At 39.6% G+C, this 14,348-nt stretch overlaps 1 protein-coding gene across 1 annotated transcript; it reads right to left on the minus strand.

Annotated features, from left to right (window-relative positions):
* Positions 1–12,012: 12,012 nt before the first annotated feature.
* LOC149196179 (methyltransferase FGSG_00040-like) lies at positions 12,013–13,917 on the minus strand. Its single transcript, XM_089408207.1, has one exon. It carries the CDS (start codon positions 13,915–13,917, stop codon positions 12,013–12,015), a length of 1,905 nt encoding a protein of 634 aa, XP_089264333.1.
* Between the last annotated feature and the right edge of the window lie 431 nt (positions 13,918–14,348).

Genomic DNA, 14,348 nt, shown 5'->3' on the forward strand with positions numbered 1-14,348 from the left:
TAAGGTCACAAACAACCCCAACAAGTCCTGCAACAGTCAACAATCCTTGCTTCTCCATACAAGGTCTCATCATAGTCATCCATGGTAAGATCCTCCCTAGCATCGGCAAACTGATTTTTCCCTTCCCTGCATACGGTTCATCTACCAAATGCTCAAGTGAAACACAAGTATCAATACTTACTTCATCATCATGAGGCTCCTCCATATGAGTATCCTCATCCATCCATGTCTGCAAACTACACGATCCTGGTCCAACTTGATCGATCTCAAGTTCATCCTCCATCGTTGTCACATCTGCAACATCTTCAATCATCACGGCTTCCTCTTCCTTGTTAGCACAATTTGCAACTTCATCCTGCTCCATTGTCCAACCAAGTTGAAGAAGTTCATCTTCAACATTCTTTTCCAAGACCTCAAGCTTATCTCGAATCCGGGGGTTCTCTTCTTTCATCCGCTTCAACCTGTATAAGGTAAGCAAGAGCTTCCCTTCGCATTCTTCCAAACTTGCCATGCCTTGTCATTCAGCTTGGCCCAAGCACTAAGCTTCACCTCTGCTAAACCTGTTTCACCCTTCACCTGAATCACCCTGATATTCCACCTGTTACTTGCAAAACTTGAGCTCCCTGCCAAGTCTTCGATCTTCATAGAATCAGCTCCTTGATTCAGTTCACCAGCTCTAATACCACCTGTCACGCCCCTACACCTGCGATAGTCTTTCAACCGCTTATAGCGAGGTGCGGCACTACCAATCGTTTTCTTTTCACCAATACTTACGATTGTAGACTACGCCTAACATTCCACTTATCCTACTTAGTTTGTGTTTCGCAACCAAGTATTATTAATGTGTTCCTTTATACAAGTGAAAGCCCATAACATTCACATAAACAGCATTATACAAGAGAAATGCACAACAGTATAAAGGGAGGGGCAACTCCCTGCAATATGAGTCTGCCCGAATCAATATATTATACAATCTTCACTTTTACAAAGTACAAGTTAAATCTTGGGAAACCCCAAATTTACACTTAGCCAATTTTCAACTTCGGCAAACTTGGTTGCCCAGCTCATCGGCATCTCCGCACGGTCGCCACACGACCCACCAACCCTTCGTTCACCTTGTCACACGATCATGTTGTTTGCCCAACTTGGGCACGCCTTGTCGTAACCAAGTCGCCACACACGGGCGCCTCCGCACGAGTCACACCTCCGTTCACAATCTCAACACTTCACCAAAAGTCACACCGTGCACACTTGCATGACGGGCGGGCGCTCACCCGAGTCACCCAAGAACCCGTGCCAAGTCGTCGCACAAACCGGGCGCCCACGCCTTCATTTCACCATTGGGCACTTCTTCGCACAACCGGGCGCCACACCCGTGCACGCCCTACTCTTCGACCGGCGGGCGCTCCTCTACCCGCGCCCTCACCCAAACCAAGACAATGTGTTTCCTCGTGTAGCCTCGCCCAAGGTTGGGCGCATCACTGTGCTGCGACTTCCCTTTGTTGTGGCTACCTCTTATTCCACGCACTTCTCCTTTGTTGGATGAGCGAAGATGTGTTGCAAAATGAACTCTACGCCATGTTTACTTATACGAGTGGCAGGGCGAGTTAGCCTACCCGGCCGACTCGTCCTCCACACTATAAAACGCCCCAACTCCATTGCAAATACTCGTCAGCTTTTGCTTCCAAGTCGGGTCAGCTCCGTGGGTGATCAACCAAGCTCCCACGCATATAAATCCATCGCTCTCCTTCATTTGTGCTTGCATGTTCACTTAACTCCATGCGCACCTTAAGTCTGAGTTGTTCGTTCAAGTCTCAACTGCTCGTCCTTCGTTCGGTCACGGTCGCACTTCGGGCGGAACAGCAGGTCCTAACAGATGGCCTCCTGGTGTTGAAAATCCCTTGGAAAAGTGCAAAGCCGAAGTAGCAGTGCGACAACCGACAATAGCCAAAAATGGTGAACACTGTAAAGAAGAGGCAGATTGTTCGTATGCTTCTGTCACGGTATGGTAAGACTACTGTTCAGCTGCGCCTCTTCTTCAGAGCTCGGGAGTCCGTCGTCTTCTCCAAAAGCATTTGAGGTTGTCCAACACTGTAAAGAAGCTCAGGACACTTACCATGCAAATGTGTTGGCATGTCGCAATGTCGGCCAGAAATAAAACGTGTTGACGTCTTGCAATATCGGGAAAACATTGGTTAAATGGATCAGTACTGTGTATTAATATGAAATCAATGGATATCCCAGTAATATGACCTCCAAAACAAAACTTTGGATAAAACAAAAAAAGGACAAAATATTTTTTTAAAACATTGGTTAAATGGATCAATACGCCTAAATTAATATGAAATGGATGGATCGCTATAGTCCCACGCTAATAAGGAAAAGATAGGTAAGGAGCGTAGAGAGACATGCAAGAAACATTGACAAATATTAACTGTGCCAAATCCAGTAAATCTGAAGTGCTTCCAAATGCCAGCTCACAGCTAGTGATCCTAATGCTAAAAAACCCAAACATATAAATTCCATGGCAATTATGTCATCCTCTTTTCAAGCCCTGCCATTTGCAATCCAATACTTTACACATCAATTAAAATATTTATAGAAATCAACACAATAGTAAATACTAATATTAACTATTTACTAATAATTGCAACATTTATTGCATCACTGTCAACGCAATATCGTAAAAAAAATAATGACGCCTTCAAACACTACATGTGAGGGTATTAACCTGCCTTCATGAGAATCCAATTTACCTAATGGCTTAATGGTCGTTCTTTTTTGGAAAGTCATTTGAAATGTCTTTTTGACAAGTTATCGATTTCTAAAACACGTTAGGATAATAATGAACCATCACACCGTTCTTTTACCACTTACACTAAACATGTCTGGTCAATAAAGTAGGTTGTACAGCAAATGATCTCCGAAAAATAATTACAAAATAAAACCGAAGCTCTCAATCAATCACCACGCAAAAAAATATAGAATATAATTAAAAAAATAAATTAATTTTTGTTATAAAATTAACAAGTTTGATTTGTGGTGAAACAATAATTATGTCAAATTCAACGAATGAACGATTGCGTTATACCTGCCCTGGTAAGGGATAATTACTTACGTTGCATAGTAACAGGTATGTAGATAGCACGTCATATCAATCATTCAACTAATTATTTTATTTAGTTATAATTATTGCAGGCGTGAAAGCATAACTAATTATTTTATTAGTTATAATTATTGCAGGCGTGAAAGCATAGTCTATTAGGGAGTCATATTAATCATTTAACTAATTATTTTATTAGTTATAATTATTGCAGGCGTGAAAGCATAGTTTAGTAGGGAGTGCATATTTGAGTGTTTTTATTTGGCCAATTTATTCAATAGAGTTTCTAAACTTTTTATTAAGTTGATAGAGTTTTTATTTATAATTTTTTATTTACTTTTTCATAAGCTATTTTATTTTTCTAAATTAATTTTTAATTATAAATTAATTTAATAAAGTAGTTAATTAAACTTATTTTTAATTATATCACATTTAGAAAAATGATTAAATAATTATTAATAATAAAATTTATGTTTATAATGTAAAAATAACATTTTTCATATTTGTTAGAATTTTTATATAGTTTTAATTAAAATTATCAAACTAAAATAAAAACTATGTATAGTATAACAAAATAATTAATTAAAATAATGCAATGTTCGTAGGGATTTTTGGTTTAATTTTTTGGTATGCTTATCTTTCTTTCTCTCTTTTTTTTCTTTTTCTTTTTTTGCCTAATTTCAGCCACCATCTATTTATCAAATTACATTATTAAATTTTAATTTAGCTATAAGTAAACTAAATGGCATTATATATATATATATAATATTTCCAAACAAAATCATGTTTACTTAAAAGTTTTAACTTTTTATTATTATTACTAATTATTTGAATTCTCATCTATTGTATGGTAAATAAAAAAATAAACAAAAAAATTGGAAATATTTAAGAAATATGCAAAATGTATTTGACATTTGGGCAATTGACCATAAAAAAAAAGAAAAAAAAAAAAAAAAATCAAGCCATGACTTACTCTTATCCCATTTACACAGTGAAGAGACTCTTAAATTCCCATTTGGACATTGTAGATTTCATCTAGACTCTTACATTCACATGCTTGTGGGTCATCTATGAAATTATTATCAGTTGGTTGACATCATAGAGACAAAAATTTTACTTAGATTTCGCTTCATTATCTCTATCTAGAGAGAATTTTATAAGAACTCTATTTGTTCATGAATTATTTTGTTATTTTAATTATAATTTTTATTAGTAGAAAGTTGTATATCTTTATTGCTTTTCAATGTAATTTAATTATATTTAAACTAAGCAAGCGTGCTCTTGTCTAGACTTTGTTCAAATATAGAAATTGGTTCATACTTTTCAAAGTTCAATAATTAAACTAAGCAACAGATAAAACTAGCTATACAGCGTTATTCAAATAAAAAAACTTATATCTGTTACAAATGTGTATATAAATATATATATGAGAAATATTTTTTCCCTACATTTGGGCAGATTGCAATGCATGTTATTTTATATATCCTTTTGGGTTTGTTTTTCCAACAAAGTAACTTATATTTATTACAAATTTGTATGTTAAAAATAATAAATATAAATATAAAATAAATATTTTTTTCATATTTTATTAAAAACCATTTATATTTTTATAATAAATATCATTACTCTTTCATTTATATATATAAAAAACATCGCTTATTTAATTTATCATAAATAATTATTGTTTCATTCATATATATATATATGAAAGCATCGTTTGTCTGAACACTTCCCATATCAAAACAGTTATCAATGCTAAATAATGCACATAACTCTCCTAAACCATCCTGCTTAGATTCAATATTATTATTCAACACGGTTCAGCGGCGTTTATCTTTATACCAAGAAAAGCCCTCCATTAAGCTTTTTAAAACACTGTGCATGACAAACTAATTAACGGTGAACAATAGCATATCGAAATAATTTGAAGTGATTCGGATTCTTAACGCAAATACTTTTTAAAATACTGTGAATGACAAACTAATTAATTGGTGAACATAATTCGTATTCTTAAGACAAATACGCCTCTGCGCACGTCTAATGTGCTTTTTTTTCCGGGAAAGAAAAATCATAATTTCCATTATCAAAAAAATTACATATTATAAATGCCCATGGCACAGGCAGTAAGAAAGATGACCGTGGTCAACAGTATAGAGTTATACAAAACCTGTAACAAAATTTAAGAAAAAAACCCATGGCACATGCAGTAAGAAAGATGACCGTGGTCAACAGTATAGAATTATACAAAACCTGTAACAAAATTTACAAAAAAAAACCCATGGCACATGCAGTAAGAAAGATGACCATGGTCAACAGTATAGAGTTGTACAAAACCTGTAACAAAACTTACAAAAAAAACACCTATTTGGTAGTCAGAAGGATGTTTAAATACTTGTATATTTACATAATGTGATCTTTATTATAATGCGAGGGGTACTACCGACTAAATTACATTTCAGTTGAATATTTGAGGACGAACGCTTTGAGAACATCTTCACTGTGTTTGCCAAAGACACGAATGCATGCCTCCCTTGCCTGGACTGCCTTCTGTTGCGTTAAAAATGCTTCATTTTCATCCCCCATCAAAAACTCGACATTTTTGAACATTCCGGCGGCTAATTCCAGATTTAGGATGTCCCCAGGCGCAGTGGTTTGAATGACCTCCATAATTTTGTCCCAGGAAGGAAAGCTGCCATTCAACATGGCGGAAAGGGAGTTTCTGGACACTGTTGCTGCTACTAGATATGGACATACAAACGATGCACGAATCCAGAGCCTCTCTTCTTCAGTTTTTAACACGTGGGAACTCCGGATGATCTCCTCTGCCTCTACACAAAGACTCAAGTACTCTGCGCCTGCCTGAATATCCACATCGCAGAGCTGTTGACGAAACCTTGCAGAAATCAATTCGTCAAATCTTTGGGTAATTATAGGCTCTAGTGTGTTGGGTATTTTTAAATGGAAAATACCAAAACCAAACAAACTTAACACCACAGAGGCAATGCTCTGTTTTCACTGTTTCAGGATCTTTGCACAGAGAACCTCTTAAAACAAAATGACTCATAACAGAGTATTACACAGCCATAAAAAACATTTCTATTGATTAAAATATAAATCCTGAAACAACATTCATACTCTTTGCTGAGAGGGATTTACCAAAACTTACTTTCACCTGTCAAAACAAAACTAAGTCTACACCTGAGAATTCACTGTGTTGGGTTTACTGCTGTAAAACCCATTTTACATTACTGCTGTAAAACAATTTTTACATACACAGTAAAAATTTCATTACATTCACCATTTAAAAAAATACTTGTGCGTTCTTTTCTCCTGCATTTCAATGCATATCCAATACATTAAAAAGAATCTATGCACTGCTATGCAATATCTTCCCCTGCTTCACGTGCTGGTCTTCATTCTGAGCACTCACTGCTCTTTCGGTGTTGCGCGTTACACCACTCTCATGTGCAACAATAACATTACATAACATATATGCTCCACTCCTTTTTTTTTTTTTTTAAAGTTCTTCGTTGCACCTTCATTCACTTTTCATGGTCAACGTACATTCCCTTTTTAAAAACATATTACAATCATGGGGGTTCTTTTTTTTTGCGTTCTATGTGTTTGTTTTTTAAAGAAATACAATACGGCCACATATATTTTTACACAGTTTCATATTATGATTAACATAAGCAACCATTTGCACTAATCCCATCCTTGCTGTTTCGTTCAAAATATTTGCGCATACTTTTAGGCCGCTCATAATATGATTAATGTTCATAACCAAAAGTTGGCTCGTCCTGAAGCCTTTGACCTTCAACGAGAACGCCGCAGAGGCACGCCTACCTCCGACATATGCCCATACTGCTGTGTGGTTGAAATTCAATGCTTTTACCAAACACTTACGAACCACTTAACTTATGCATTTAAACCTTTTGCAGACAGGAGTGGCGGTCAACAGAGAAACCTTACACTCCACATAAAATTCTGACTTGACGCGGGCGCACTGCATCTTCGGAGATCGACGGTGGAAATCGCGCGATCGGATCGGACGGCTCACAAGAATATCGGAAGCCAGTTTGCTGCCGAACTTTAGCTTCCGAGAAAGTGACTTTGGCTTATGTCATGCGGGTGACACGCGTCGCCTCCATAGTTTATCGGAGCCCTTGTGTACGAAAACTGCCTGCTGCTGAAAGCGGTCCGATACGCACCGAGGTGGTTTGCTGGTTTGGCTCCGGCGGTTTTGGGTGCTGCCGTATTGTCCACGTCCGCCTGCACGGTGTTGCGACCTGCAGTTGGAATTACCATTCCAACACTCCCCTTTAATTTCAACTGCTGGGCATTCAGTTATACCCAAACACTTCCTCACATAGAGGGATTCACCAACTGCTTCTGATGCAGTTCACAAACAAACAAAGTTGTCTTCCTCTTAATAGAGGGATTAACCTGAAACTGTGCTTAAGAGCACCTTCCTCATGACAGAGGGATTCACCATAACAATGTGCTGAAGAGCACCTTCCTCTTGACAGAGGGATTCACCTGTGACTATGCTGAAAAGCATCATCCTCTTGATAGAGGGATTTACCACACTATGCTGAAAAGCATCTTCCTCTTGACTGAGGGATTCACCATGACACTGTGCTGAAAAGCACCTTCCTCTTTAATAGAGGGTTTCACCAAATGACTGCTTCAAATGCAGTTCCAAAACAAACAATCATTGCACTGCTGTGTGTGCAAACTCATTACATTGTTCTTTTATGCTGCTGCATATTCTCTGCTGCACTGTTGTGCCATCTTCTTTACTGTGTCTATCCCACACTGCTGTGTCTACACTTGCACTGCTTCTGTACTTTTCAAAGACAAATACTCTGTCTTTTCTGGAACAATTACATTGTCCCAATTTACAAATTTACACTGTTGTGTGTAAACATTTCTTACACTCACTGCTGTTGCATATATTGCATTTCAATTCAATAAACAACAAATTCATTACATTTACCTTTACTGTTGTAAGGAAAATTTCTTTTGCATGTGCTGCTGTTCAAAACTTCTTGCTGCTGCATTTTTCACATTTACTGCTGTCCATACCCATAACCATAGACTGTCATCCCTGGGTTTTTATTTGCTGCTGTGTTGCCTCTGCAATTTGCACTATGGCTGCCTTTTGTTTCATCATACTCCTGTGCCCATACTCTTGGCACTTCATTCTTCACACAAAAAATAACACGGGCTGTTACTTTTTACACCCTTGCTTCACACAATCTTCAGTTTCATTTTTTTTAATTACACAATGCTCTACTGTGCAATTCCTTTGGCTTTCTGCTGCCACACACATTCTTATACATCCAGTGTGCATTAAAAATTTGCATTGCATACAAAAAAAATATTACATTTTTCACTGCTGTGTGAAAAATTTCATTGCATTCTTAGCCATTGCGCATTTACGCTCTGCTGCGTTTTGCCTTCTTCTCATTTTCTTCTCACTGCTTTGCATTTTCATTCCCAATACAAAACATTTCATCTGCTGTGTATTACACTCATTCTGCTGTGAGTATATTCTCTCACATTACATAGAAGGAAACTACCTTCCATTGCTATGCATTTCAATGCATGTGCTCCATAACAAAATTTCCAAACTGTTGTTTTATGTTCTATCTTCCCACTGCTGTGAGGGTCTCCATGCTTTGCATTTTTCTCTTATCTCACTGCTGCTATTTACATTTCAGCGCTGCCATCTTTTCTTCTTTATGCATTTCTGTGCATATTGCATAAAAACAAAGCAAAAACATTGCTGATTTCATCACTGCTGCATATTACCTTTCAGAGGGATTAACAAAGATTTCATTTGCAACTACTGCGCCGCAATACATCCTCCATCAACAAATGACTGTTAATACAGTTCAGCAAACAAAAAATTACAAGCTCCCCTTTAATGTATGCTTGTCTTCTTTTGGCAGACTCTTCTCAAAACAAATTTAGATCCACTGGGGAGTTCAAGGGGTTTTCAGATTGCCTTTCCTTCCTTCTCCATACTTGTGTAACTTTCTTCTTTTGCATGGGTCTAGCTTGCATAGGAGCCCATGTTAAGTTACAATCTCGTGCCATATGCCCAATGTTATGACACTTGAAACATTCAACATTGTTCATGAATAACATTTCATGATTTCTTCTAAAATTGTTTCTTGGAGATTTCCGGAGATCACAACATTTATCTTTATGAAATGCTCTACAATCTTTTGCCATATGGCCAAAGTTTGAACAAGCATAACAATAACCATAAAATGAACTTTGGTACCTGGGAGATGGAGGTTTTCTTGATGCACTTCTGAAGCCTTGCTGCCTTGAAATCCTTTGATGATAACCATTGCATCTTGCCTCTTTGACATCAGCAACATTTCTTCTTGGAGCTGGTTTTCTGCTTGGAGTAGGATTTCTTTTATTGCAGCCTTCATTTTTCTCTTTGCCTTTGCTGGAACTAGGAGATTCACAACTTCTTTCTGGCTTCTTCACATCTCCTTTGCTTAAAGCATCTTCATCCTTGCTTGAGGGTTCACCTACATACCCAAGTCCTGATTTATCAAATGGAGATCTGTGATAGCTAAGCATGTCATCCAAAGCTTGAGAGCTCTTCATGATCTTGTTCATCCCTTCAACCTTCTTCCTGAGGAGGACAATCTCTTCTTCCAACTTTTCGCATTCATTACTTTTCTTTGCAAGCTGTTCCTCAGTTTCTTCTTTGCTACGAGTAGCTTCAGCTGCTACTATTTTGAGGGAGATAATGTCAGTCTTCATTTTGGAGATTTCTTCATCTTTTGCTTGACTGCTCTTCATTTTCTTTTCAGCTCCTTGTGCCTGTTTCCTGGCTTCTTGTAATTCAGACTTAAGGGAGGAGACCTCTACCTTGTACTGTCCAATCTCTTCTACAATCTTACTCACTCTCTTGTGTCTTTGTTCAAGTTGACTTGTCAAGGCATCTGCCTGCTTCTTTGCACTATTCAGCTGATTTGTCATGGATATGACTTCTTCATGATGTTTCTTCTTGCATTGATCAAGCTCCTTATTGAGCTTGGCTAGCTCTTCATCCCTTTCTCTTACTTGAACCTTGATGAGGTCAAGCTTCTCATTCTCAGCTTCTATGATGGGTTCATAATTTTCTTCTTGACTCATTGTCATGGTCAGTGCTCCCTTTGCATGAAGGTCATGCAGTCTGTCCCATATATCCTTTGCTGATGAGTATTTTCCTAGATTCTTCTTCACAGAATCAGGCAGTCCATCCAAGATAGTCTTTGCTGCCTGTGCATCATACTCCATGGATTCTTTATCCATCTTGCTATCATCAATCACTGACTCCCAGACTTCAATCCCCTCAGACATTAGGAAAGCCCTCATCATTATTTCCCATACATCAAAGTTTCCATCAAACTTTGGGGTTTCAAATAGAATGTATTCTAATGGATTGCCTTCTAGTTTAGTAGAGGGGGGGACACATTTTTAACAGGCTTGGATGCTTTCTTCTTTGACCTTGCCATTCTTAACTAGTCTTCAAATACTTGACTGTGTTTTTTTTAATCACTGACTGTTTCTATAACAGTAACACAAGGGAAAGCTTGAGGAATACCTTAATCCTTTTGGCTGAGTCTTCACATTGCTGGAGAAGTTTGACTGCTGCAACCACACCTTCCTTCAGCTTCTTTGAGTCTTCAAAGAGCCTGGACTAGCTCTGATACCACTGTTGGGTATTTTTAAATGGAAAATACCAAAACCAAACAAACTTAACACCACAGAGGCAATGCTCTGTTTCCACTGTTCCAGGATCTTTGCACAGGGAACCTCTTAAAACAAAATGACTCATAACAGAGTATTACACAGCCATAAAAAACATTTCTATTGATTAAAATATAAAGCCTGAAACAACATTCATCCTCTTTGCTGAGAGGGATTTACCAAAACTTACTTTCACCTATCAAAACAAAACTATGTCTCCACCTGAGAATTCACTGTGTTGGGTTTACTGCTGTAAAACCCATTTTACATTACTGCTGTAAAACAATTTTTACATACACAGTAAAAATTTCATTACATTCACCATTTAAAAAAATACCTGTGCGTTCTTTTCTCCTGCATTTCAATGCATACCCAATACATTAAAAAGAATCTATGCACTGCTGTGCAATATCTTCCCCTGCTTCACATGCTGGTCTTCATTCTGAGCACTCCCTGCTCTTTCGCTGTTGCGCGTTACACCACTCTCATGTGCAACAATAACATTACATAACATATATGCTCCACTCCTTTTTTTTTTTAAAAAGTTCTTCGTTGCACCTTCATTCACTTTTCATGGTCAACGTACATTCCCTTTTTAAAAACATATTACAATCATGGGGGTTCTTTTTTTTTGCGTTCTATGTGTTTGTTTTTTAAAGAAATACAATACGGCCACATATATTTTTACACAGTTTCATATTATGATTAACATAAGCAACCATTTGCACTAATCCCATCCTTGCTGTTTCGTTCAAAATATTTGCGCATACTTTTAGGCCGCTCATAATATGATTAATGTTCATAACCAAAAGTTGGCTCGTCCTGAAGCCTTTGACCTTCAACGAGAACGCCGCAGAGGCACGCCTACCTCCGACATATGCCCATACTGCCGTGTGGTTGAAATTCAATGCTTTTACCAAACACTTACGAACCACTTAACTTATGCATTTAAACCTTTTGCAGACAGGAGTGGCGGTCAACAGAGAAACCTTACACTCCACGTAAAATTCTGACTTGACGCGGGCGGACTGCATCTTCGGAGATCGACGGCGGAAATCGCGCAATCGGATCGGACGGCTCACAAGAATATCAGAAGCCAGTTTGTTGCCGAACTTTAGCTTCCGAGAAAGTGACTTTGGCTTATGTCATGCGGGTGACACGCGTCGCCTCCATAGTTTATCGAAGCCCTTGTGTACGAAAACTGCCTGCTGCTGAAAGCGGTCCGATACGCACCGAGGTGGTTTGCTGGTTTGGCTCCGGCGGTTTTGGGTGCTGCCGTATTGTCCACGTCCGCCTGCACGGTGTTGCGACCTGCAGTTGGAATTACCATTCCAACATAGTGATGTCCTGAAAGAGTGTTCCAGAATACATCTCCTGCACTTGCACATGAAGCCCCAGTTCTTGAACCTGGCTTGGCGCTGCGGTAAGATAACCAGGACATCGAAGTAAGGAATGGTAATCTCTTCTCCTCTCCCGATAGGCTTGGACGCATGAATAAACATGGCACTTCCCACTTCCAACCAGCTCGAGTTCGGCAAGCAGGAATGGTTAATGAAAGACGGCAGCAACCAGAGACCGTGAAAACAGTCTTGCTGACGGAGATTGGCTTCATAGATTCTTGATTTTGAAGCAAACATATGTATGGCTCCACCGAATGCGTTCAGACCTATAATATCCCGAATGCGGTTAACATCCACCACCAAATTTTCATTTTGTTCTCCTGGGCTTTCCGTTTTAAACAGATCAATGGCTGGAGCATCCAGGCTGCAAGACATAGGGGAATCCTGTAAACTATACACCTGGCGGAGCAATCTCTGTGATTTCCTGACAGCACAGGCGACCGCGGACAAGTGATCTTCTCGAGTCGCGATAGTAACGTTGGCAAAGGCGCTCTCATAAACAGCTGCGACAGCGTTGCTTACCAGCAACAGTTGCCCGGTTTTTATTTTTCGGGTGGCGTAGAGTCCTCTCCCGCGGCCGTCTTCGGTCATCTTGATCTCCACAGAGCCCACGAAATCAGCCACTTCCGGAGGAGTAGATCCACGTCCGAGCAGATAGTCCGAAATGTCATACTTGCCATTCAAGCTCTGGGCGTAGAAGGTCTTGGCCTGGCCTAGCGCCGCATGTATTTCCCTCTGCCCGGGACTGGTCTTGTCTGCTTTCTTCAAGCACTCGCATGCCGCCCCATAATGCCGCAGCCCGAGAAGAGCCCGGCCTTTCCTGTATAGCGTTTTAAGATGCCCGGGATCGATCCGAAGGGCGTCGTCCGAATCCTCCAACGCCGATTTGAATTCTTTTATCTGCAACCACGTCTCTGCCCTGTTGGAATACGCAAGTAGAAGGCCGTTGACGATGCTATTATTAGTATTGGAGGAGCCCTCCTTGAGCTGAATCAGAGTGGCGTCAATGCATCTCGTATAATACTCGGCCGCCGCTTCCCAGTTCTGTTCTCTGAAGCACCTGTTACCTTCTTTTCTCATGTCCTCCACATCCAGATGGAGCAGGCTCTCCGTCCGCTTCCCCTTCTCAGTCATGACCTTAACAACGTTGGCGGGGTTGTCGACGCGAATAATAAGGCCATCGTCGGCGGCGACTTTAAAATAGGGCTCCTTGACGGCCACCGTGGCACCCTTGGGGTAAAGCCTCTTGACGTCCGCCCCTGAGGGAGCGGCGTTGTAGATTTCCAGCCTGACGGCTAGTCCATTATTGTCTTCCAGCAATGTCACGATACTACATATCTTGTGGGCATCTGCGCACAACATCCCATAAACCACGCGTCCTCGATGGACCTCCCCGACCTTCAACTCGTCGAAGGAAATGGGGTTTAGCGTTTCCGGCGGAGCCGAACAAGCTGCGCCACCGCTGCTAATTGGGTCAGTGACGGACGAGCGTATCTGGAAAGTGCCTTCTGCTGGGGTCCTCAGCTCACGGCCGATCTCATCGTGAAACCGGAGGAGGGCTCGCTTATCGAATCTTTCCGAGGCGTGTTTGACGGCAGCTCGCTGCTGGAATAACTGGAAGGCCGTCATTAAACCATACAGATCCTCCATCCTTTTAATGTCTTCTTCTTCTCCTCCTTTCCTCTATCCCCTTTAGCACGTTCTCCTATTTTCCTGCGGTGCAGCTCTGTTATGTGCCAAAATACGGGAGGTTTGCTCTCACATTTAACTAAAGCTAAACCCTTCACACGAGTGATGCAACGATTCCTCTGCTTCTTTCATAAGAAATCCAGCCACTTTATTCACGGAGACTAAAGATGGTTCCTTCCTCCATTAAAAGCCAGTTCCTTCCATCCTTCTTTGTAAGGGAAGGTAGTTCCTTCGTCATTTAAAAGCTACTCCCTTCCTTTTCTTTCTCTTTTCATTTTGTCCTTTTTGGAGAAGGAAAGGGGTTTATTTCGATATTTTGGTATATTTTACCAATTTTATAATGAAAATACTCTTACTATCAAAATTAAATATATATATATATATATATATAT

This window comes from Pinus tabuliformis, chromosome 2_2, assembly GCF_031772625.1.
Source record: "Pinus tabuliformis cultivar Carrire ecotype Pingquan chromosome 2_2, CPIR1, whole genome shotgun sequence".
Classification (NCBI taxonomy): domain Eukaryota; kingdom Viridiplantae; phylum Streptophyta; class Pinopsida; order Pinales; family Pinaceae; genus Pinus; species Pinus tabuliformis.

Excerpts from the sequence above, each read along its gene's own strand:
- LOC149196179 (XM_089408207.1), bottom strand. The coding sequence starts at position 13,917 with ATGGAGGATCTGTATGGTTTAATGACGGCCTTCCAGTTATTCCAGCAG.